General features: G+C 39.6%; 1 protein-coding gene across 2 annotated transcripts in view; it reads right to left on the bottom strand.

Annotated features, from left to right (window-relative positions):
- Positions 1–26,015, bottom strand: part of LOC124154004 — a 259,170-nt gene that overhangs the window by 139,387 nt on the left and 93,768 nt on the right. For both annotated transcript variants that reach the window (XM_046527473.1, XM_046527474.1), the window contains exon 2: positions 1,661–1,821. In XM_046527473.1, coding sequence (XP_046383429.1) covers positions 1,661–1,783 — 123 coding nt within the window. In that variant the 5' untranslated portion in view covers positions 1,784–1,821. The remainder of the gene's footprint in view (positions 1–1,660; positions 1,822–26,015) is intronic.

Below are 26,015 nucleotides of genomic sequence, written 5' to 3'. Positions count from 1 at the left end.
GTAGTTGATAGCTCTACCATATGCAACTCTAAATGATACACCAAAAACTTCAACCACGGAGGAGTCGCTGTGGGACCCCTTTCAATTATTTAACAGTTATTGATATTGCGATTAAAAAAATTGTTTCTTAAACAATACATTCATTACAGATAGGTTTATATCTTGGACTGATAGTACTGAAATTATTTCCAATGAATTATCAAACTTAGATGAATAAAGCACGTATGTACCAACTACATCATAATTACTTGAGTTTTCGATTCTTCTTTATAGTTTTCGATATTGGTTCATCAAATGAATTAATTCACTTTTGAAGGTAAAGAAAGTAAGGTAAACAAGGGATCAAATTTAGCAATCCATGGTTAAAGATTCCCACTTGATAATTTTACATTCAAAATAAATCGCTTTGAACTTGCTCCTCTCCTAATTTCTCCCTGACATTTCATGAGCAGACATGGTCACCCGAATTGCCAAAAGAAGCTGTGGATAGCCTTCAAGCAGAAGGTCACATGTGTCAAACCCACTAGCCTCAAGCATGGACAATCTTCCATACCTAATTTGGAGGACGAAATTTCGGGCAGAAAATGACCTCAACCAGTTGTACGGAATGGAAATATCAACCCAAATGAATAAATACATCTGAAAAAATTAACAATTCCGTGATCGGAAGTTGCGGTGGCATCGATTGCACTCAATGATATGGAGATACTCCTTTTGCGCAACGGATGTAGGAGTAATGTATAGCTAGTAAAGATGAAATGGACACATTAAAGAGAATAAATGCTGCCGAATCCACGAAATAATCGTCCACTTCCCTCACGAATAATATTGCATGAACTCTTAGTTTGGCAAAACACAAAGGGAGCATGCAAGAAACGACTACCTAGATAATTTAATTAAAAACGCTAAATTCTGCTCCATGCGGCAGGCATTCAATTAATTTACGAGGACACCAAAGCAAGCAACATATAGAAAAGTGGTAAAAATAGTGAGAAGCGTAAATGTAAGGTTAGGTTAACTGGAAAGGTGGCTGCCAAGTATAAAAAATGGGAAGAATCTCGAATTTAAGATGGAAACACCGCAGTAACTACAGCCTGCTTTTCCGTCAGACACTCCAGGCTACAGGTTAGGCAATAGACATCAGTCAGCATTTCTGCCAGAATTTTGAATACCTAATCTTCGTTGTCTCGGGCGTGACTTCATGGAATCGACTGAAAACCTATTTCCATTTAGGCGTTTGACTATTATGGTGGTCTTAAGCATGGGTGTACCCAGCGAGGGGCAGGAGAAGGCAGCTGCTCCCCCCCCCCCCAGAAGCAAAAATAGCAAATTTACTTTAAGGAAAATAATATTTTTTCAAGCAAATAATTTTAAAAACTAATAAAGAGCTTCTAAAGTGTCCTTAAAATGTTGGTTTCATTCACCTTTTCCATGCTTAAATGTTCCCTATAACTTGAAAAACCATGGCCTCCCCCCTAGTTTTGATCCTGGGTACGCCCTTGGTCTTAAGTAATCCTTTTAAATATTTTGGTGGTGCATTCAACAAATATATTTCTCGGAATGACCGGTGGCCACAGTTGCTACAGCGGGCGTGAACGTGTCAATATATTATGGGATCAAAATCTCTAAAACGGTGCACCACTCTGTGTGTTCCACTCACCTTGATCAGCTTCTCCTTGTTGTACCAGACGTCCTCCTCGTCTTCGGCGGCTGCCGCGGGCGACGGGCCGTCCATCGTGAGGTCGTCCCGGGAGCGGGACAATATGCGGCGCCTCGACACCATCCTGTCTGTCTCCCGCGCCTCAAATCCAATCCCTCACCCTGCAAAGATGAAAGAAGAAGATGTTTGAAGGGCTAGTTGTAATAATGGGGTATGTGGTAGTATTCAGACCCACATTTATGAAAGAATTTGGTGAATGGATTGTCCATCAACATCCATAAGGCGAAATACAAAAACCTATATATGCACACATAGAAACATAATTAGGCACATCATTTCAATTTACAGTTCATATGGATATTATATGGTATCACATGGAAGGAATATATTCTCCATACTTTTTCTTGTTAACAACCAAGACTATATTTTTTATAATTGTGTTACGATTTATCGATTTCCGAAATTAATAGGGCAATTCATTGTACACTTTTGGACCTATTAACAAGAAACAACGTTAGCTTAAGGTTAGGGCCAGATACATAAATACAATTGTGCCGGACTAAGTCACAGGTGTCTGAATTTCTCACATTTGGGCTAGAGAGGGATATTTTAAATGCGCCACCTCGCTCAACAAGGATTTCAGTTGGCGGTGTACGAAGGCTTCACGCGGGATAAGAACCCGAGATTCTTCGGTCAACAGCCCAACGCCCACTAATCGCTTAGGGCGGCACGCTTGCTAAAAGGATATGTAGTCCCCCCAGCGTAATACAGCCTCATTGGTGGGTATGGGAAGTAGTCGACACAGGTTGCACTGCGGCCGAGAGGAAAAAGTCGTCGCACCCGAAAGGTCGCGGAGCACGCCCGCGGTTGCTTTGGGTTGGGCCGGCAATTTCAAGAATGATCGTGGGACGCTCAATATAATTAGCGGATGAAAAAGTGTCCAACACTCGGAGGAAGTAGCAATTATAAAGTCATCATGTAAACCGTAAGTAAGGAAGTGTGTCAGCGAATTAAAAATATATGTAGCCTCAAGGGAAGTTGTGAAAACATTCATTTTGAAGGGGGATATGGAGTATAGTCTATAGTCATGCCACTTAAATAGCGAGTGGGAATTTGGACATTCAAATCATTCCTTTACGACAATCAAATGGCGAGATGGAACAGGTTACATTTGTATGTAGGCATTGCAAATTTCCTCACAATAATTATTGCTATACGATTGTGTTTTCTAGAACCCAGAAAATCTAAAATAAATAGGTATATCCTATTCCACGTCCATGTTTTTGAATTATTTGTCCGAAAATTTCGCACTCATTAACATATTGATACTCACAGGGTTAAATTGGGTCAATATTGCATTATTTTATCTGTTTTGTAGTACATTATCATTAGGCTTTATTTAATTTAGTTACCAATAATCTCACGGAACTGAAGACTACTTTTAAAGAAATGTCATATTGGGGTGGCTATGGGATCACATATAACATTCATAGGGACGTGGATAGCTAGCTTTGGGAAACACTATTACAGAACAGCAACCCCTAGTTAGCGACAACTTCAAGGACTAGTTTAGATAAAAATAACGAAGAGAAAGGCGAACGACTTTCATTTGGAAAATCCTCTGGAAATAGTTCTGTGGAGTAGACTCACTGAGAGTGATTCAAAGGTCGAAGGATCAATTCCATCCACAAGGTCACGGGTGTTCAAAGAGCATCTCTCTTTCCCTGAAGCAGGTGGGTACAGCTCGCCAGTAAATCAACGTCCATGAGATAAATGCTGCGGATCAAGGTATACACGGCGGTAATAATCATCTTAGGATGTAACTTGCGGGGTTTGCTGAAGAGAGGACGGAAAATGTATCCTTCTTTTTACATCCTGGACGTAATGCCTTTGGCCAGGTTTCACGAGTTGAAGTAAAAAAATCATTCGGAGTTTATGTGCTGAATACATCATCTCCTTCATTCCTCTAGACATGAAGAGAAATATCACTTAAATATAACAGATAAGTAAATGTATGACGTACAGGGAAAACTTTTTTATCAAGGGTGACTGCGGATAGATTCCAAGTTTTAAAACACGTCCCCCACAGCGAATAGTGTATTCAGAGCCAAATTCACAAATATTTAAATAAATTGGGGAATATTGCGCCCACCAACACCAAAAAAGTGAAAGATAAATGCTACGAAATGATGTATGCACTGTGGTAATGAAATTAGTCAGAGTTTATGCACTGAATACGTTATTTCCTTCATGTCTCTAGACACGAGGGAATATATCACTTTATATATGCAAGATAATTTTTCGTATTAAAGTACAGGGAAAATGTTTTGGAAAAATCAAGGGTTAGCTACCACAGAGAGATTCTAAGTTTAAAGACATGTCCCCAAACAGCGAATAGTTTATGGTGAAGTTTGAAAGACGCAACATCCTACTCTCCAGTAGCAAGATCTTCAAGAAAGTTGGACACATCACAAGAAAAATACCTAAACTGGCCATCCATTTAAGTGTTATTTCGATAACCGGGCGTGAATGAGTTTTCCTCAAACTCCATCGAGCTTCCTGGCTGTGTTTCTCAACCGACTCTTTCTCGCTTCTGATCGCCTCCGAGAGAATATTCCCAATGTGGCGGCACCTCATCCGAATCTAATAACGTGCTTTCTCATTTTTATGGCACTTAGAGGAAATAAAGACTTCCTCTAGTGCTATCAATGCTTTTTTTATCCACCCATTACTTCCTTGAGTTTAAATGAAATTGTTTTCTGCTTCTATTGAGTTGCTAAGATTCTAAAAGCATCAGTTACGGTGAAATATATATATATAGAAAAAGAACAATAGGATAGATTTATTTTGAACTTGAAAACAGAGAGATATTGATGATAATGTGACCCAAGTTCAACGCTTAGCTATGCGAAGGCACTCTTCATCTAAGGTAAATAAACAGTTTGGGGAATCCCAATGCTTCAGTAACTGAGATACAGAAACGTCTTTCCACAAGTTAGCTCTAATTAGTCCCTATGGGTTCTCAATTAAGAGCTTGCATGAGCAATAATTATGCACATCCCTTAGTTCAACTATTTAATGACCAACCTTAGGACTGTGATAAATTGAATAATATACTGATTCTATTATTTGCACTTTTAAATTTAGAAGGATAAAATTTATAAATTAGTGTCGCCTCCACGAATTTCTTATTCAGTTTCACTGCAAACTAAGAATAAGGTTTAAACCACACATTTCTCAACAATTTTGAATTTAGAAAGCCAGCTATTTAATGTCAATTTCCTATAAGGCTTTCTCTCTAATTAAATCTAGGGTCACAAACTTTAATAACATCCTCATCGTTCGAACTTCGATCCAGGATCCATGCTGAAACTTGACAGTTCTACGCATTTACCGCATGCCAATACTTGAAGCAGGCGTAAATGCTAAAAAAGAAGAAAAATGTGTCCTGTCTGTGTGTCTGTGGAGAGGACATAAGCATTGGACCGACGACCCGCTTTCTGGGACTTATTTGGTATTGAGTTCAGAGGTGTGCGCGCTTACGGTATAAGACGCAGTGAAAACTCTCATAAGATGACCTCGGGCTGTTTGGAGAAGGCTTTCGGGGAGAGAGCCGGTTTGACCCGCAGATCGAAACCTCTCCACAGAGTCCCAAAGAGAAAAGAAGAGTCTCCTCCCGCGCCTCCCTCACCTCGGGTGATTGAGGATGCTCCGTAAATTGGGAACGCTTAAACGATTCACTGTGTACGGTACGATAAACGATAAAAATATTAATTAATATACCGATTCTGAGGATGAGATGATATATTTCCTTAGCAGGAACTTTACAATCTGAATTGGGGGCGAGGTCAATTTCAAACTAAATAAGGCGTGTGGTCATGATTTAAATGGATATTGAAGTCTTCTGACTTCGTATTACGCTCTTCCGTTTGTCATTTTTTTTTTATTATTTACGTGTTTAGGATACCCTCCGGTATACGGAACCTATCTTTGTAAGTGTCTTTAAAGGATATGATTTCTTTTATTTCCTTGCTTTCTTTGCCTTCAAGTTCGTTAAAATATTTCTTTACCTTTTTTCTCACCACCTCTTTGGCTGCAGTCACTTTGCTTATCGAATAAACCGCCTGGTTGCCCAAGCATTGGCTAATTTTAAGTATTGACCTTAGGTGTCGTCTTTCCATTTTATCAATTTTATCGATCTTTTCTTTGGATAGTAAGCCCCAGCACGCCGGTGCCGCGTGACTAAATAAAATAAAATAAATAAAAGTAACATCATATTAAACAATCGTTTTTAAGTAAAATGCGAATGTAAAATTGTAAAAAACATTGAAATTACGTTTTCCAAAAACCACTGACGTTAGAATTTATTATGATTATACGAGAACAGGCGACCGTTAAAAATCTCAATGGGTTACAGAGGTAATATTACATTATATACAATTAGCGTGTAATGAGTACTTAAGTGAAAAAGAAAGCTAAATCGAGTCAGATATTTGGTAAAGTAATAAACGAAGATCGGCACCCGTATTATCATATGACATCATATGTGCTGCTGAAAGTTTTCCCCTCTGATTGAATTTTGGTATTCATTTGTGTTGGATGATGGTTTTTGATAAACGGTGTCATAGGCTAATCAATAAAAATGCATGTATATTTTTTAGCAAGGAATACTTTGTCGCTATAAGTTAATTTCAATTTTTTTAATTACCTTAGAAATTTTATCCACGACCCTGGTATGGATGATTCAGAAAGTTTGTGACCCTTAAAAGTAGCAAACAAGCTATTATAAATTGATTGCGGAAAAACAAAATAAAAAAGGAATTGTGGAAGCCTTACGCATGGATTATTATCACCGATTTCTTTAAACTCCACTCCACAAAATCTTGAGCGAAAATAAATATTTTTTTCTAAAATTGCCGCAGAAATTATATACGCCTTGATAAAATATTTGCCTGAGGCAAGTGGGAGCTCCCTTCGAGCCCTTACTATGCGTGCCTTCCCAACTGTTGAATTCATTAAGGCGATATTCAAGGGGATGACGAATGGCTAGGGTGAAAAACGCGGAACCCGATTTCACCAAAATAATACGGCTGCAGATCTTCTCGAGGCGTTAGGCGAGGGTCGGAGAAAGAAAGAGAGAGGGTCATTGCAATGAGGCCACACTCACAACTCAACCCACAATCGGATAACCTATCATTCATTCGCGGGAGGAAAACAAAAGACTCGCGGAAAACGCACAGATGAATTGATTCCCGAATTTTTCCAAATAGTCGCGGCACGAGAGACTATACGAACGATTTTCGTGGGGGGGAACGGACGATTTTGTGGGGGGGACGATACATTTTCGAGGGAACGGGTGAGAGCGTGCTGCCAAACTAGAGGAGGAGGTTGGAAGATGGACCGGGACCATGTTTATAAGCTTTCGTGTTGCTCTTCGCCTTGATGGAATTCGCATGCATAAAAGCGTGCGATGCGTTCCACTCGAGGGATCCCACGGAAATCGCAAGGAGGGACCACCGGGGAAAAATGAGCCAAAATTTATTCCTGCCTCGCTGGAATCGGGAAAAAAATCGACTTTCTTCACGCAAAGAGATGAAAAAAGATGGCGAATAAGGTCGCGTATATTTTACAAGTCGAGGAGGAACGAATACGTGACATTAGTAATCGCACGGTGGTGAAACTATTCCTTGATACCCGCGATATTATTCGAACATTTATAAATTCCTCACAATCCCGAAAAAAAGCAGTGCATTCCGCCACTCACTTCGAGGAATTTACAAATTGACATCGTATGATCCAAGGAGACTGCATAGAGGAGGCCCAATACCATCGCGCAGAAGGCTGCTTTCTGTTGCAACTTCGTTCGCATTTTAATGGTTTTCAAAAATGTCCGCGGCGCGGAGATGAGTGCAATGCCATCAACTTTTTTCCAATATTTTGCATTTTGGTGTTTGTAATTGCGAGGAATAGGTGTGTGAAAACATATGTAGAGGCCGACTTGAGGATACCCTTTTGCAATACTTATTCGTGGTACGATCACTAATACTCATAGGCTGAACAAAACGGGACTCACGATATGGTTCTTCACTCTCACAGTTTCAGCAGAGTACAGGTTCTTCCGGAGTTTGAGGTGGATGGTAATACGAGTAATAATCCTACAACGCACATCCTCAGCCTCTCTGCCTTGCCGGCCTCGGTGGCGGTGGGGTAAAGTCCTCGCCTGCCAAACCGTAGGTCGCCGGTTCGAATCCCTCCTGGGTGGGAGGTCCCTATCCAGGGCATGGATTTTTGTATCGTGCTTCGTTAATCCTCCGTTGTAAAGGTCTCTATATGCTGTTTACGGAGAAGTTGAAAAAAAAATAAACGAGATGTATTGGATCAAATTCGTCGATCTTCTTTGAATTGTCACATTATTGTGGAAATGATGATGGGAAAAAGAAGTACGAAAGTTGAGTAGTCTAATATCAATTTTAAACGAGCTATTTGATGCTTTAGGGGTAACATAGAGATAATAGCTGCAATGAACTCAAAAGGACATATTGAAATATTTCACACCTTTATTCTTTGCTACTGAAATTCTATGAGCGGAAGGATGAATCATAATTCGATGGGCGCACGGTGTATGCTACTATATTCGCACGAATATTTTTCGAGCTAATTTTCACCCATGAAGGTAATTTTACAAATTTGACGCCGCTCAATTCAGTAAACATTCGATATCTGGTTTCATTATCGAAATTATAGAAGAAAAACTTGTTCAGGCTACCACTGAAACGATTAGGGATAGATATTTACTAGAGATGATGTAATTTGCGCTGCCGCGGATTTCAGAGGAATTGATGTGTCATTCATATATCCAATATAATGGATTATAGGTTATAACTATAATGGAGTATCTGGTAGGCACGTCTTTGCCAGCAAAAAAATTATTTCTGAGTACTAACTACCAGAACTATCCATCAAATCTTCGAGTCCTACGCATGCGTGCATTCAGCCCTTTAAATACCTTCTGGTGGAGGCTGCCGCTTCGGCGGAGCGTGAAGATCCTTCGAGGGTAGGTGGTACGACTGCCGGTATGAGGAGGAGTGGGGGGAGGCCAGTCTCTCCTTTGGCGGAAGGGAAGGGGGGAGATAGCTTTTTATTCCTCGTGGAGGAATAGGAGAGGGTGACTCAAGATGAGAGAAAGTCGGAGGAAAGTGCCACATGGGAACACACGCTGGGGGAGGGGGGGAAATGGAGGGAGTTGATTGGAGGGGGAGGGGGAAATTTGTGGTGGAGATTGGGATTGGAGGGCTGCGGATAGGATTGTTTGAATTAGGCGGGAAGCTGAGGAGATGACCAAGGTTACGAATTAATTTAAAACTTTGCATGAGAAATCGTATCAAACTTATTATTCCTTCCTTGCATCGTAACGATCCATATTAATCTACGCTAGTACAATGAGTGGAAGCACTGTAAGTTTCAAAATTAAAACCTAGAATATATTTCAAATGCGCAGAGGCTTAATGAGAGCACATATGAGTTTTATTTGGAAGGTTAAAAGTTCGATGTATTTACTTGTCAATACATTGATACAGTTGATAGAGCGCTTGAGCGCTCTCACCGAAAAATAAGGAAAAACGCTATCTTGATGAAGAAGTCTCATCTCAAACAAAGTGAATGTATTGGTAAAGAAATACATCAAATTTTGAAACTTAAAAAATGAAACTAATTGAAATAAGTGCGATAATTAAGTCTGTGCGCATGAAAAACATATTTTAGGTTTTAATTGTTAAACTTATGGTACTTCCACTTATTGAATTAACTCAAGATTAAAGTGGGCAGTTGATATGCAAGGGAAGCATAGTAAGTTAATATAATTTCCCATGAAAATTTAAAAATTTATTCGAAGATCATGAAAAGAAAGCGCTACAGAAAATAAAGCTATTGATACTTTTCCGATTAAAATAAAAAAAACTTTCTTCTCTCAAGTGGCGCGTCCTCATTGTTTTCAAGACCGGTATCCCGGAGTAATAGTTAAAACAATAAATAGTCATAACATTTGGCGTCAATGGAGTTGATTTACGATAACTCTCTCGCTCTCCAGTTTGTGTTACTGCAATCAGTCGCCACGCCCAATCTCTTCCGCGGCCACCCACATAAAGCACGTTTTTCGCCGGAGGAAGTAGTTTCCCAAACGCGAACTCCATTGGCACCAACGCCTTTGCTGATCTAATCTAAATCATATTTAGAAACCGTGTCATTTAAATCTACCAGGAAAATAATATTTATAGCAAGTACTGTTTTCTACTAGCTTTCTCAGGATAGAATATGAGGCTGTTATAAATAAATGTCATAAGTCGATGATGATATCTCAGTCAAAATACAGCAGATGTATTGAAATGACTTTTGGATCCAAATGGAATTCAAAAAAATTAAGATTCTTCTAAAATATGAACAGAGAAATATGATCCTAATGTTTACTACCCTTATCATTGGAACTGATTTAGCAATTAATAGTTGACACAGTTCATCAAGAGGTAGCTACATTTTGACAGACGTCATTATCTTCTGATGAGAATAATGGTTAAGGAAATAAGCTGGAATACTTTCTGTTTTGGGTCTAATTGTAAGTTAATAGAAAAGGCGCTAAAGTAATCGCTAAGTGTGCTGCAAAGTATTTTCATACGCAAATTCCAGCATTGGTATATTTTACGAAACTAGGGTAAATTCTTTTTACAAAATGTACAGTTTCCGACGTAACTCGGTAGAAATCTTTTATTTTCAACAAAATGAAAGCTCTTGTCTATTTCCAAAATTCCAAATGGAATTGAATTAAAGTATTGAATTCACTTCACTTGAAGTGAATTATTTAAGGTTAGTGAGATATTATTTTAAAATTTCACTAGCCTTATCACTGGAGCTGCTTTGGCATTTCATAGTTGACGCAGTTCGTCAAAATGTTTGTTAACGTCATTAGATTCTGATGAGAAAAATGATTTGGCACAAGATACCTTGAAAATGGCATTATGTACCGAAACAAGGGCCGGTAGTAATAAAACAGTGTGGAAATAGACAAATGCTTTCATAATGCTGAGCCCTTTTTGATAATCCTTCCGACACAATTTCACAAGTATAGGCCATGAAGATCGAAACAGAATTAGTTTCAATGCATTCTTCTCCGAATAGTCCAGTGTTAGTGGCGGATAACAGGCAATGAGGTCCTCAATAGATATTTCGAAGCTCTTGCAAATGAAAGATTGGGAAAAAAAACCATCATCCGAAGAGGAGAGCGCTATAAACTCGGTCAACTCGGAACAAGGCGATTGGCAGCTCGTAAAACATTCGTCGTGGGAAAAAACAGGCGCACACCTCCTCCACCCAACTACTCCCGTCAGCCATTCACGACACCGCAATAACATTTCCGGAAACACGGACTGGACTGCGTTTACACGAACGAGGCAAAATAGTCAAGACTGCGGCACGGAGAACTCAGTCCAAGACTGAAGAGTATCCCCTAAAGGCACTCAACGGACGCATCGAGGAAGATAATGAGATCGAATGGCAATTTTCTAGGAACGATCTCTTCCGGCGAGAACCACTAAAGTGGCTATCAGGGACGTCTTCGTTGGGAGATAGAGAGAAGAAAGTTTTTCGTGAATCTTTTTACCTAAAATGGGGAAAGTAACATAAACACCACGGAGTAGGCAGAACACACGAATGATCAATTGGGGAACACGAGAATTTTTTAATCCAACGGAGAAAATCGCTTGCTAATGTGTGAGTTGACACAAATGAGAAACCTCACCGTCTCCCTGATGTCATTTGGAGAAATATTACTTCCACAGGTGCTATTTCTTTGGCACAGGCCGTAAAAAATGAGGAATAGTGCAAATACGTTTTTTCATTGATTTTTTTTGCGTACTAGGTTTTACATTGGAGAGGAAAAAATGTATTTTAATGCACCGTTTATAAATTCTGATAACAATCGTACTTTTATGCGGCACAATAAATTTTAATTTCAAGGAAAAATTCGTTTCTTGCATCAGATTAAAAACAATTTAGGTACCTAATAATTTATGGCATTGACGTACAAATATTTTTTTTATTTTTTATTACAGTCAAGTGAGGTAAAATATATAAAATTTTAAAATAAACTACCGTGGGCGAAATCTTTTCTCCAAGGAATCGTCACAAATATATAAAAGCCTCCGTCTGAAAAATTATCCTTTTTTGGCACAAATCTTTTGTTTGATTTGAAATAAATTGCATGCCCACTTTTAGAATGAAATATGCACGACATTTATGATAATTTAGTTGACAGAATAGCGATATTTGAATAATTGTTGCTGCTGATAGACTAGATAGATCAACGGTCTAATATTGATGGTTAACTGATTTCAAGTAGCATACAAACGTTCCATCGAAAATTGACAACTATCGATCATAAGGCCTTATGTTACCATTGATATTCTTGAACCTTAATCGATTATTGACAGCATATTATGTTTTTCATCGAAACTGTAAAACTATTATCTTCAATCACTTGCCATCGTTAGATGCTTACCGGCGACATTTATTCCCATTGAATATCGACTGTCTATCACAGAATTTATTATAAGATGTATCGCGACGGTCGATATTTGATTAATTCTTTCTGCTGATATACAACATGTTGTTCGTTGACTTTCAAACATCGATGGTCAACCGATTTTAAATAGCGTACAAATTTTCCATGGAAAATTGACAGCTATCGATAATAAGTCATATGTAGCCGCAGGGAACCTTCGATATTCTTTAATCTTAGTTGATTATTGGCAATAGATAATCATCGTTGAAATTATAAAACTACTGGTAATGATCGGTTACTATCGTTGGATACATTACCGGCGACATTTATGGCCATTGAATATCGATGGTCTTTTGCCGGGAATGTTGGTTTTACTATGGCTGGAAGAGGTGGAGCACTAACAGAATAGAAGGGACAGGGTAAAACACACGAAGCGAATGCATTGAAAGATGTGAGGAGAAAGTCACGAGAAAGGCGCCATTTAAGGTCGAGAGGGTCACGAATACGACATATGGATGTGTTAGGTATAATCGGCGCGTGGCTTACCCGGGGTCTCGCCCAAGACGAAAAATGAATGCTACGGACTGTTATTGTGAGGGGCGTCATATTCGGCGGATCGTAAAATTCGGATGTGAATTCTTATTGGTGAGGGTGTATGGCATGTGTCAAAGGTTTACGCTTGAATGACGGGTATCCCTTGATTCGTATACGACTCTCTCGAAGTGGGCCACAACGAGAGAAAACGAGCTTATGTGTGTGGCCAACAATTTGACGGGTTTTAATACAAGGGAAACGACAGATTTCACCAATTATGATATTGAGGCACGTACCGTCGGTAACAATGAAAAGAAATATTCAAAGAGAAACAAAAAGACTATGAGTGACTTGCACTTTTTGCGGGGCAGTGATTATCAGGGATCATAGGCACACCAGCCAGTGCTAGAAGAGTCCTGATGAAAAAAAAAGTTATGCGATAGTCCATGACAAGGGAAAGTTTCCAGATTGTTGAAAAAATAAGAACAAAGACAAAAAAGCGTGGTAGTAAAAACTGGTAGATCTTATTCAAGAAAAAAAGACATTTAATGCACTTTTTCTCTGGTAAAATTTCGTAAAATGTGTCACGAAATCGAATGAAAGCTTTTGCAACTTTCTAATTTGATTTTTTCTTGCAGAATATATTCTCCTTTTAAGCATTTTCATCAGCGGAAACATCGTAGAGGATTTATTTAAACAAGCACTGGGCATTCACGTGAATTGATATGAGATAATATTCCCCGGGACCGGTTATCGAACCACGACTTTTTGGCTATGTTAATTTCAGCGCCATTCGCGCGGCAGGTTTATAATAAACTACAATTAAAAGGCATATTGATATTATTCCATAAACTTTGAGTATAAACTAATTTTTTTCCCTAGATTTACCGTATGAAATAAAAGTAGTAGACTTTCATCTAAAGGAGTCTTTACTGCTAAGAAATGATCCAAACCGGCGAAATACAACCACAGAGATCGACTTTTTATGGCAAGAGAACTGAGAAAATGTCAGTGCGACTAGTGAACCATCACGTTTTTGGGGCCCGACAAACTCCAATGCGTAGCGATCGATTTTCGGAAAGGGAAAGTTATAACGCACGCCTAAACATTGGAATCCGAAAATCTAGATCATCTACCAACCCCAGAATTCTCAAGGAAGAGAGCAACAGTTTATCCAAAAAAAATGAGAAGGTGTATGCGATCCAAGGTCGTCTAGATTTCACGCAACCTCAAGCGTTTTCGGAATTTGGCCAGGGACGAATTTTTTTTTAAGATCGATGAATGAAGTGCCCCGCACTACCCTTCGGCTTTGGTTCTCGAAAACCTTAACCCCATAATGAAAAAGAACGCTTGCCAATGAATTCAAAATAAATTCAGGTGATAGAACAAGAGGCTGAAGCGTACAGGACCTACACCTAAAAATATACCTTCTGCGCACTCGTAGTAGGAGAGTGCTAAATGTACCTACTCCAGCATTTGTATTTGAGTACATATTTGATCCTCTAGAATTCATTTGCTTAACTTGAGTTCCTTTGAACTAGTATAGGTACTGAATTGCCTAGGCGAATACATGCATACCCAGATGATAATACAAATACTGATCTGAATACGGAACTTAGCCGGATACTATAGTTCCTCCGTGAATACCCCGACAAATAAAACGCAATTTTTACCGCCGCTTTTCCATTTATAAACACAAAACATGATCAAAATGACCGTAGAAAAAGGCATTTAAGACATTTTATTTGGGTAAAACTTCGTAGAAAAAGTTAAGAGATGGATCGTAATGTTTTCTATTTTTCTAATACGATTGTTTCACGTACTAGAGTTTCCTAATATTAACAGCTCAGTATTGAAAATATTGCTGAGGGTCAATATAAATAAATACATTGAATTTTAATTGCATATCAGCAATCATTTTTTAAAATTCTAATTACTCATACATGGGAACTCGAGAAGATAGCTCGGTACACGTGAAAATTTGGCACATCAATTCTCTAGAGTGTGGCTCGAATATATGTAAACGTCTCATGAAAATTTGAATTTCTGGATGCAGCCCACGACATTTTTCTCAGTCGTCGGCAGATCCGACGTCCCCGAATGGAAATTTTCAGAATCGATTCACTCACGCGCGAGACGCGGATTGCGAAAGGAAAAACTCCTTCGCCGTCCCCATGCTACTTTCTCCGGGGAGCTGCTGTCTGGCTGCTAGGCGATGACAACAAACTCTCCGCTGCCGAGCGCCAATCCTCTACCGTCAGTTTCCGAGGGACATGCAATGATTTCAAACGGGGACAAATGACTAACGCCAAAAGGGAGTGTGTCGCTTCATAGATTTGCTGACTTAAAGCATCAGCACATCGTGAAGCCTAGGAACACATTGAATCTGTACGCCGTGCGAGGGTAAAGGAAAACAAAGAGATCTATATATATCGAAGAAACTAGCATGGTGAAAAATATCCCGTTTTTTTAAAGATGCTGAGAATAGTGACTTATCATTTGTTACGTGCATCATAACGCATATATTTTTCATAATGTATGCTCACCTAGACGATGAAACCGAATTCTCGTCACTATTCCATACCCAGTAAGGGGGCATTCAATCGTAAATTGATTACATATCTTTAAAACAGCTACACATCCAGGAAACTGCATTTAAATAATTTAGGGTCACTTATTTTGGAGATTAAATGAATGGTAATATTTTTATTAAGTCTAAGTAAATTATTACTTTATTAACCGGGGCGTATAACATAAGATATTAGTGCATTTGAATGAAATGTGATTTAATAAACAGTGATGCTGATTTATTCTCATATAATACTTTTAAAAGCTGAAAAAATCTTTTACAAATACAGTATTAATTTGAGGCAAACCCTAGGGATGTTTTGACGAAATGCTACACTATCTCAGAGTTGAACGACCTTCCGACAATGTAAACTCTTCACAATGCAAAGCAAGCTTGACGTCATGTATTTTGTGTTCATACAAGAAATATATTTCACACTTTTACAAGGATATCAATTAAAAGCATTCAAAGAGAAAGCCTCCAGCACGGAGAAAGACGTGATGCCATCATCGTGTGAAAAAAGCTATTTGTCGTCGGTGAATAGTGATTCCCATCATACGCTGGCTATAAATGAAGTAATGCTTACCTCTCGTCTTCAATACAGCAGTGAGCTTAGATGAATCGCTCTTTTAAGCACATTTCTCCAAGCTCAAGATAGCCGTGACTACCTCCAGACACATCGTCGGTAAACAAGAGCCACCGCTTCTCACGATGATCGTCATGAAAACATTTTTATCGAGACTTTCCAGCGACGCGGTGAATGCGCAAGGAGCTTTGTCTCTATTTTAAACCACACCAACGGATTCTGAAGGACAAAAAAAGTTGTGAGGGAGAGCGTAAGTCTTGGCCGGGAGAGCGGAGGGTCAGGGGTCAGGTTTGAATGTCTTAGTCAAGGTCTTTATTTCCCTCGTTCACTGCGTCCGGTTGGTCGAGAAACGTTCGCTCGTCAAGCAGACATTTCACTGGACCAGTCACTCCCTTCGCTTTTAGGGTGTTGGTTCAAGACCACCCTGGCTCGGTCCCCGAACGATTTCGACACTCTGGCATCCAGGCGATCACTCGAAAAACGCTTTCAAAGCAGCGCTACGCCCTCTCAATCCGTCCGAGGTGTATAGCCTGGTTTATGCCTTAAAGCTGACTCTTATTATCATGAATATTTTAAAAAATTCACGCTGAGAAAAGCTTCCCCCTTTTCTGGCAAGGGCTCTCAGAGACGCGTTCCTTGAGAGTACTGCACTACATAGAACGTTTTCGGGAGAGCAAGAATCGTAGGGCAAAATCCAATGGAAAAAATTTTAACATTATTTGCTCACATATAAACTTTTTCTTGATTAAAGCTTTCGAGGCTCATGGTGATTAAAAGAGCCAAAATCCCAGCATCATTCTTTCGAAGAAGTGACCAGCAGTCGCTCACGAAACGTCGGGGCAATCTCCACTACGTAACGTGGCATACGTCCGTATGTCTCTTTTAATCACATCAAAACTGCTCAACACGCTGCGTACCGGGGTATTTTAATGTCGAGAAACGACTTACCTGAATGGAGGTGCTCAGATTGAAAATATTTACCAGTTTGGTCGAACGGCCTGTTGTTTAAAAGTGGTTAAAAAGCTAAATATAACACCACCTATTCAAACATTACGAGACGTCAATTCATAATCAGCAACGAATATCAAGTACCAAAGTACTTCCAAATACCAATAGCATTCTTTAAAATTGTTTCCTTATTTCTTTTAAAGTTACTTGACAATGTATTTAACTACATATATTTCATGTTTGACGAGGGATTAGATGGAAGATGGGTCTCTCTAGTCCCAATCTCGCCCAATAAAGACGTTTATTATAATTATTAAAAAGGTGACGTGCCTAAATGACGAGAATCTTCGTCCTCCGTACGTAACGTGATAAAATGAGCCCAAAGTGGCAACGTCAATCAATTTTTTTAAGGACCCGACAGGGGCCTTCTCTACGTAATCCTCTTCCGAGCGTACGTGGACGAGCCTGCAGTAGCAGTCAACTTCGACGCGTAATCAAGGCTTAAGGGTGTTGGTTCAAGAGCATCCTTAGCTCACTCTCTGGGCTATTTCGACACCTTCGCATCCAGGCGATTATTCGACCGCTCCCATTAGAAAACACTTTCCAAGCCCCGTCACGCCCTCACAATCCATTCGAGGCGTAAAGATATTTCCCAATGCCACCCCTCCCGCGACCCCTTCCAACTCCAACGCACTCTTTTTGGATTCGGTCACCACCGCGTTTGCATGAAAAAGCGAGGATGCACCCCTCGACGATGTGTAAATAGCAGCGTGAGGCAGAGCGTAGGAATTCCGCGAAAGCTTCACGGAGAATGAGAAAGGATGACAGGGAGTGGAGGTACGATTCTATTACGACCGATTGCGTGGAAAACGTTGCGATATTTGAAGAGCCGAGTATGCGTCTACCGAGTCCTCTTTCAATAAATGTCCTGGAAATAAATGGCCAAGTAGAAGGGAAATAAATTTACTAATGTTGTGGAAGTAGAATTATTTGGAGTCATGAAATGACATATCTATTCAATGGGTTATTTTTTCGAACTGCGGAGATTAAGTTAATATATGATCTATTTTCACCATTAAAGTCAGTAGTTGCACTATTTAGAGGTTTTACCTGAATATGAATATCATTAGGTACTAAGTACTATTTTTGGATTTCATTAATGCCAAAAAAATTGCAGCTATATCATTGAATACGTTTTTGCGACCAGGAGGGAGACATTATGGAGCATGATTGGCCATTAATTAGATTTGAATCCATAAAAAATGATTTTTCTTGGGTTTACGAGATTATGAAACCCTTGGCAGCTCAAATAATGAATGAGGTCACCTAAAGCGGATCACCATTCATATCCAGTGGAGTGTAAGATCCAAAACTCGGTGGCGCTCGGTGGTGGTCACGGATTCGAATCCCGCCTGGGAAGGTCGCTCCAATTCAGCGAATGGATCTTCGTATACGTTTGATTTTAAAGTTTAAAATCCCGATCAAAGACCAATGGTGCTGTTTTCGGTGGTACAGGAATAAATAAAAAAAGGATTAAATAAATAATTATACAGGTAAATTCAAACAAATATAAAAATAATTAGGAAGAAAATGGAAATAGAGAAGCAGATGCTTCAAACAGAATTTGAGGACTCTAATACTCTCTCATCTTACAAAAAAAATCATGCTCCACTTGACCTCCACTGTCCTCCTTTTAAGAATCGAGACTGCTTCGAAAAATAAATACAAATCGAAACACCAGCAAAGTGTCACACGGAGAAATACAAAGAGGTGGTCACGTCACACGGGAAAGCCGGGCGACAAAATCGGTTCACTTGGCAGCGGTGTCCGTCCAGCGAGGACTATAATGGGCGTGAGTGGGGAGGATGGGGAGGAGGAGGAGTGGGAGGAGGATCTGTCAAAGCGGAGAGGCGCCACTGACAGCGGGATCGAGGAGGGTGGGAAAGACATCCGCCTTAGTTCCCTTCGTCCATGAACAGTGTCACCCCGTGCTGTGCCCACCCATAACACAGTGGATGAACTGCTCCCCACGTTGGAAACAAAAGCAGCAGGAGTTAGCGCAGAGAAACGAAGTTATATTTATTTATTATCGACATCCCCGTAAACAGCACATGATGGCCTTTTACAACGAGGGTTTCCAACATTAACAAATTACAAAACAAACATCCATGTCATGGATAGGGATCTCCTATCCAGGCGGGATTCGAACCCACGACCTACGGTTTGGCAGGCGAGGACTTTACCCCACCGCCACCGAGGCTGGCAATTAATATATCATTTGCAGGTTAACCTCTCGGGTTTCATTCAGCAGGTGACTTCTTTATACTTTGACATGTTTCGATGACTTTTTCGCTAACTTTTACCCCAAAGTTACACAAATGGAAACCCAATAATTGTACCTGCAAGTGATATGATGGGAAAGCCCCCCGTTCCCCCATGAAAATGCTCCCCCCGTGAGCGCCTCGTTGGAAACAAAAAGCAGGAGTTTATTCAGAGGAACGAAGACAAATATCATTTGCAGGTAAATCTCTCGGGATTCCATCAGGGTGACTTCTTTACACTCTGGCATGTTTTGGTGCTCTTTACGCCGAATTTTACCCGAACGTTACCCGATTAGAAATCCTAGAAATCTACTTGCTGGTGATATAATGAGAAATTCTCAAGTATTTCTGCCGAAAATATCATCGCATATGTTAATTCCTTAAAAAAGTTGTTTAACTAAAATATTTTAGAATGAAATTACCTAGAGCACTCTTCTCAACCAATTTTAACACTATCATACGGAGTAATAATATATTAAGGAGTACTTCTATAGGACAGGAGCATGGTGTTCATGTTTTGTCAGGTCAGAGAATGAAAAAATAAATGGAAAGAGCATGTACTGAGAATACCTCAAGAGGTTTTCCAAAGCAGACTTAATGATATAACTTTATATTCTAAATAAAAAAAGGTTTTAAAGTTATTTTTTTTAAATTTTAAATTAATTTGATTGACAATTTAAAACCATTTTAATTATTTTAATTCAAAATATGTTTGTTGAATCTACCAGTCTACCAGACGTTGGGCCCGAACCCCTGAGAATTTACGAAATGAGGGAATCTTTTAACTCCCCCTTTAATTCGCTCCTATTTGTGTCGTTATTCCTAATACAGTCTTTTCAAGGGGCGTCTCTTATTCACCAAAATTGTGATGGAGGAAGTAATAGTGTCAGACCACAGGATTTGTGGATGAGATTGGGAGAAGTCGAGCAACATCCGCCTCCCTCCTCGTGAGCTGTGTCAGCCAGTGTCAAGCCCACCCATCCCGCAGGGGATGAACTTCCCCGAGACGCCCCCAATCAAACAAAGAAGGCACAAAACGATTGACACGGATAATTTTCCCCGACGACTCGAGTGGTAATCGCGGGGTATCCGGAGCGGTTGACTCCTCACGATTCTTTCTCTCTTCCACCCATAGAGTATGGGAATATCATTTCATTTCAAACGAAAGGCGATCGAGATTGCGGTCTAGTCATAGCGGAGAGATGGAGAAAGCGCGATTGACAGGAGCGGATAAGTGGGTAGATGGGATAAGCCCGATAGGAGAAGGAAGATTTTAGGAGAAAATTAGAACAGGACATATAGGGATAAGAGTAAGCGGATATGGCTTTTCAGTGCCGACAGTTGGGAGCTGAATAGTGACGAGAGAAAATGTTTCACAGGAGGCGAAAGAGGAGAAAAAGATGCTGTTCGATGGACGAGGACCGCAAATTGGCATGTCTCCATTGTACTATTCACCGGGCGCATGTTTTTCCAAGGGTAATTACCGAGGTTTTTAAAAGAGCAATCCAGAGCAGATGCATACCAAAAATATGCGGGAACTGAATTCCATTCCGATGAAAATCCCCATAAAATGCAAATTATACTTAGCAAAACAAAGCAGAGGCAATTGAGAGGATGAGCTAATTGAGCAGTGAGCATGCCATGAGCACATTTTTGTAAAGGCGTTATCGATTTTTTAATCACACGTTTGCCTTTTACTCTTCCAGGAAGAGAAAAACTCGAAGAGGAATGCAGAAAAATATGAGAAAATAGGGCAATATTGTTTCCCACGGAGAAAAATGTTGCCCTTTTTATTTACACCATACTTTTTATATTATATCATAGGTATTTTTAAACATTTTATCACTTAATAATACGTTTTTGAAGGGCCGAAAGCAGTCACCATGTGTGTCGCTTGCTGAATATGTGACAAATATGAAGCTTTCATGATAATGCTCGGAGTAAATTATCTAGGTAAGGCTTTAGTTCCTGATATATTACAACTAAGAAGGTAATTTACAAGCAATCCCATAAAATAATAGTAACTGCATCATTCCTAATTAAGAATAAAATCTATAGGATAACTTTGAACCATAAAGTGAAATAAGCGTTGCATATATTCTAAAGAAATTAGATCAAAACTGAAGATACAGAAACAGCTGCCAAAAGGGACCAAAAGGTATCATTATCCATTGATATTTATGTTAAAAATAAAGGTGACATGTAAGCTGTAAGTTTTACATACCTACGAAAACAAATTGTACTGGAACTTGGAGAGGAGCAATTTAATCCGAAAATACGGAGCGGAATCTAGTGACGCAATCCAAAAGATCCAATTTTCCGCAAATGAACGCTTCCGGTATACTTTTCACTATTTTAGGTTGCAGCATGGTCTTATGATAACCGTCAGAGCGCATATGATTCCATCGTGGAATTTAGACAATTTTTAAACACACAAACAGCGAGAAGCTAATTTTATTCGCTAATATTACTTACATGTACTTCAATTTTTAGCGAGTCCTATCAGCACGGTATTCTGAGTCATTACGCGTTTTAGGACCAGTATCGTATACAGCATCATTTACGAAGTACCCGGTGCACATAGGAGTGAAAACGACCAAAAATAATAATAATGAAATTAATTTATTCTTGATTTCATCACTCAGCACACTTTTGATAGTTGAAGAAATTATTCTCTGGAATTAGATATCTCTGTGGTACGAACTCCCGCTGTGAGGTCTCCGACTCAAGCATTTGCCGTGGAATCCTGAATGAATTTACAAAAGAATTCTTGCTCTTGTGAGACAAATTGAGGTTACTATAAGTCTCGCCAGTTGTAATACATAGTGCTCAATGCAGAATACATTAAATTTTATGGCGGTCATCATATAATCATTATAGTAAGATGGAAAAGTTTAATTACACAATGCCTGAAACAAACTCCAATGCATAATATGAGACACGTTCAAATATTCTTCACATCATACCTATCCTTCAATTAAAATGAATTGAATATTTTAAAAAAGTAATGGGAAAAGGCACAGGTATTGCACAGCTCCATACCTGAATTCGCATTCATTTTACGACAGTACGCCGCTCACCAAACGATAACTAATAACTTTCCATTCAATGCCGACAAATGGCTTCGCTAGATTTACGAAACACCATTTAACAATTTAACCATGAGCGCACAGAGGTCTTTCGTCACCGGTAAGCCTCCGCCCTCCTGGAGCGAATATTGGACAATGGGTTCGACTTCGACAGCTTTGGGTTAAGGTTTTGAGGGCTAAGTCACGACTTTGATCCCAAAAGGGTCAAACTCGATCTGGAGTAAGTCATTAATTACTCGGTTCGTGTGGGCGTTGGCAGGAGCAGAAAGATTCTTAGATCACATTGTGTGGGACCGGCACTTGAAAAGGCACAATGTGTCGAAATTCGAAAGACAACCTAGAGGCTCAGACAGCGCCTGGCGCGGTCACCGAAAGGCCCTCCGGGGACCATTCGTCGTCCGAACGTGACCGAGCGAATGGAGCCTAAAGAGACGTTTACGGAAAACAAATCCAAAGAGGTCCCTCGCCACAAAGACATGAGGGCGTCGTGGAAGCGAGTGTCGTGTCGCTTCCACCCACGACCAAGCGTTGAAGTCTCCAGAAACGTAACACCGGCTGTTGAAGTCTCCGTAATGGTTACGCCAATCGTTGAAGTCTCCGGAATAGTAACGCCGGCCGTTGAAGTCTCCGAGGGGGTTTAAATCATTATAAACACAACTTCATTGAGCGCTATTTCTAATGGCCGTTTTACACGGGGCACGCCATTCCGCATGTTAGCACTGAAAGCTTTTGTTTAAATTGCGAGTATGCGAGCTCGGAAATATAGGAGGGACTATTTTGCCATCTCGCATTCCTTCTAGCAATTCACCACTTTAAACGACGTAACTTTGACTGCACCTTCAAACATACGTCAGATTGCGCGATAACGAGCCCCGTGTAAAACGGACTTTAGGAAAACGAGCCGTTTCTACCGTCCGCCGCCATACTGGCGGACGTATGAAATTGAGTATCCCTATGTGACACAGTGCTTAAACGTTTGTGAGAGGTGCCCGTCAGAGGTTTCAAGGTAAGTCTGACAGTAAACCTGCATCTCACAGTGAAGCTGAAATAAACTTTCTCACATGGGCGGGGAGAGGCAAGTGCTACTAACATCTGACATAGTTCTATGCCTTAGGCAAATGAAAGTATAAAGGTTAGCACGAATTCCATTAACAACGTGCCATACCTTTTCCTTAAGGTTTCCTTCCTCTCGTTAAGTGAGTGGTTTTTAATAACTTCCTAAGAAAACCCATAGTAGTAACCCTTAAAATGTTTATGTTGATGATTTGTAGAATTTTTCCTCTTTTTTAATGGCATATTAAAGCTGCTATTGTTTTAATCTTTCAATTCCGGCTTCACAACTTGGTTTGCAAGTTTTTACCTTCTACCTGTGACCTAAATTCATCAAAGAGAGTGCAGATGAACTTCGGATCGTATGCAGAACGGGTTTTATGCATATTTCTAAAACTTTTCTCCAAGATTGGATTATTATGGAGATAAAGGTATAATTTAGATAACCTTACATTCCTGGTTCAAGTCAGCCTCGTATTTTCACCGAATACATCAATGACATCTTATGTAAAAAGAAAAAAAAAACGAATCCACTCATGCTTATCAAATTTGTACAAAGGCTGTTAGGTTTTACTTGCTCTATGTGTGAAGTTGGAAGCATGGAAGACTTTTAATCCAGTAAATAGTTTGCTTATATTAGTTAAATAAGTATTCGTTAGAATAAGTCAGTAAACAACGTCAAGCTATAATTTTATATATTTAATAAATTTTGGGGAAAGATGAGTACAAATTTCCATGATTTTTATTATAGATTTCTACCGATTAAGGTAGATTTCCATGGAATATTCAAGAAGTGATATGGGAGCCTCCCTTTCCTTCCAGCACTGTCTTCTTATAATTTGCAAAAAAATTAGAGCACATCAGAAATTAAGCTACCTTTTAAAAAGAAACGTAAATTTTCAAGCATGGCGACAAAAGTGAATATGTCTTATTGAGATGCCGTTGACCACCCTTCTGAGTCTCGTAAGTATAATTTTACAAAATGAATATCAATATCCAAGCTTAGCTTGCGTAGATATGTAAGCATCTTAAATTTTTACCAAACCAATTTGTTTGGTATGCTTACACTTACTTGTTAAAGCAAGAAAGATTATTTAAAAAACGTATTACGCTGCTAAGAGCTTTCTCTCATTCAAAACAATAATGTTATAATTAAATTTAAGGAGATCGTATTTTTCGTTTCACACACGTAAGGCTTCATTGATGAGGTATTTATATCAATTTTCAATTTTTGCTAATGCTTCCATGAGCACTATCTAAAACCCACAGCCATGCTTAGGCCCACCAACCATGATTGAAATCCACAACCATGAACCAACAAACCGATGATCGGCGACCAATAGGCATATAAAATGGCAGATGATCGACATTAACCTTTAACCAATATTTTCTGACACATCGCTCATGTATTAACCAACCAATTTAGCCAAAATGGCGGAAATGGTATTTTTATAGTCACATCCGAAGAAATGTAATGTCTACTCAGCAAAAAAGGCATATAGTACATACTTTCTCGAACTTTGAAATCCTCCACTTCCTCTGGCATCGCCACTGTTGGATGCGCAAACCTTCTCTTTCTTATCCCCCTCCTCCTCCGGCGCCTCCTCACTTGAAAGAGCTCATCCCCAATTGTTCAAAGACTGAAGCTGCCAATTCGCCATCCCTTCCGATTCAGCACGAGCGCAATTTCCCCTAAGCAAGTGCGCCTTCTCGCTCTCATTGGTCCGATGCCCGGCTTCCCCCACCCCCTACACTATCTAGGTCGCTCTCTATACTGATATATATATAAACACGCGTCTACTAAAAACGTACATTTTTCAAGGACACGCCTTTCATTTGTTGCGTTTTTCGGTCGTTTGATAAAGTACAACGATTTAATCACCTGGTCGGATGGGCCCCGCGAAAAGCATGGATCAAAGAAAGCCGCAAAGCGTGGACGCAAAGGGGATTTTCGGCGTTCTTCTTCTCGAATCACCAAGCACAGCGGATCATGTGTGCCACGGCTTTCGCCCGATTAATCAACGCACGACCTAAATCAACAGTGTTGTGTTACGCTGGGATTTTTTTTACCACCTTCTTTCTCCCTTTTTCAGCCTAGATACTAATTTTTTAAAGCTCATATCTCATTTGAAAGTTGAGTCCAATCGATTTTCGTATTGAGGTATCTAATGAAGGTGGTGTAATATGAAGTTGGTGAAGAGATTATACTTTATTAATCATTAAAACTTTTACTACCCCTTATTTTTGTAACACTAAATTCATTCAAGTAAGTGTAAGCATATCAAATCAAATGGCTTGGTGAAAATTCACATTCAAAATGCTCACATGTCTACCAAACATCGATACGTGACCTAAATCTACCGTGTAATGTTACGTTTGAAATTTTCACCACCTTGTTCCTCCCCGTGGCAGCCTAGATACAATTTTTTTGAAGCCTGTATCTCATTTAGAAGTTGAGTTTAATCGACTGTAAACGATTTCCGTATTGAAGGTTCCCATCTAGGTGGAATAAAATCAAGTTAATGAAGAGGTTGTACTTTAATGATAATTAAAATTTAACTCTCGTCTATTTTACTGACACAGTAAACGCATTTAAGTAAGTGTAAGCATACCAAACATCAATACGCGATCTAAAATTTTTGCCGGCCTCGGTGGCGGCGGGGTGACTGCCAAACAAGAGGTCGCGGGTTCGAGTCCCGCCTGGGTAGA

The sequence above is a fragment of the Ischnura elegans genome, chromosome 2 (genome assembly GCF_921293095.1).
Source record: "Ischnura elegans chromosome 2, ioIscEleg1.1, whole genome shotgun sequence".
Taxonomy (NCBI): Eukaryota; Metazoa; Arthropoda; class Insecta; order Odonata; family Coenagrionidae; genus Ischnura; species Ischnura elegans.
Note: the sequence above shows the minus strand (reverse complement) of the source record. Positions and strands in the feature narration are given on the sequence as shown.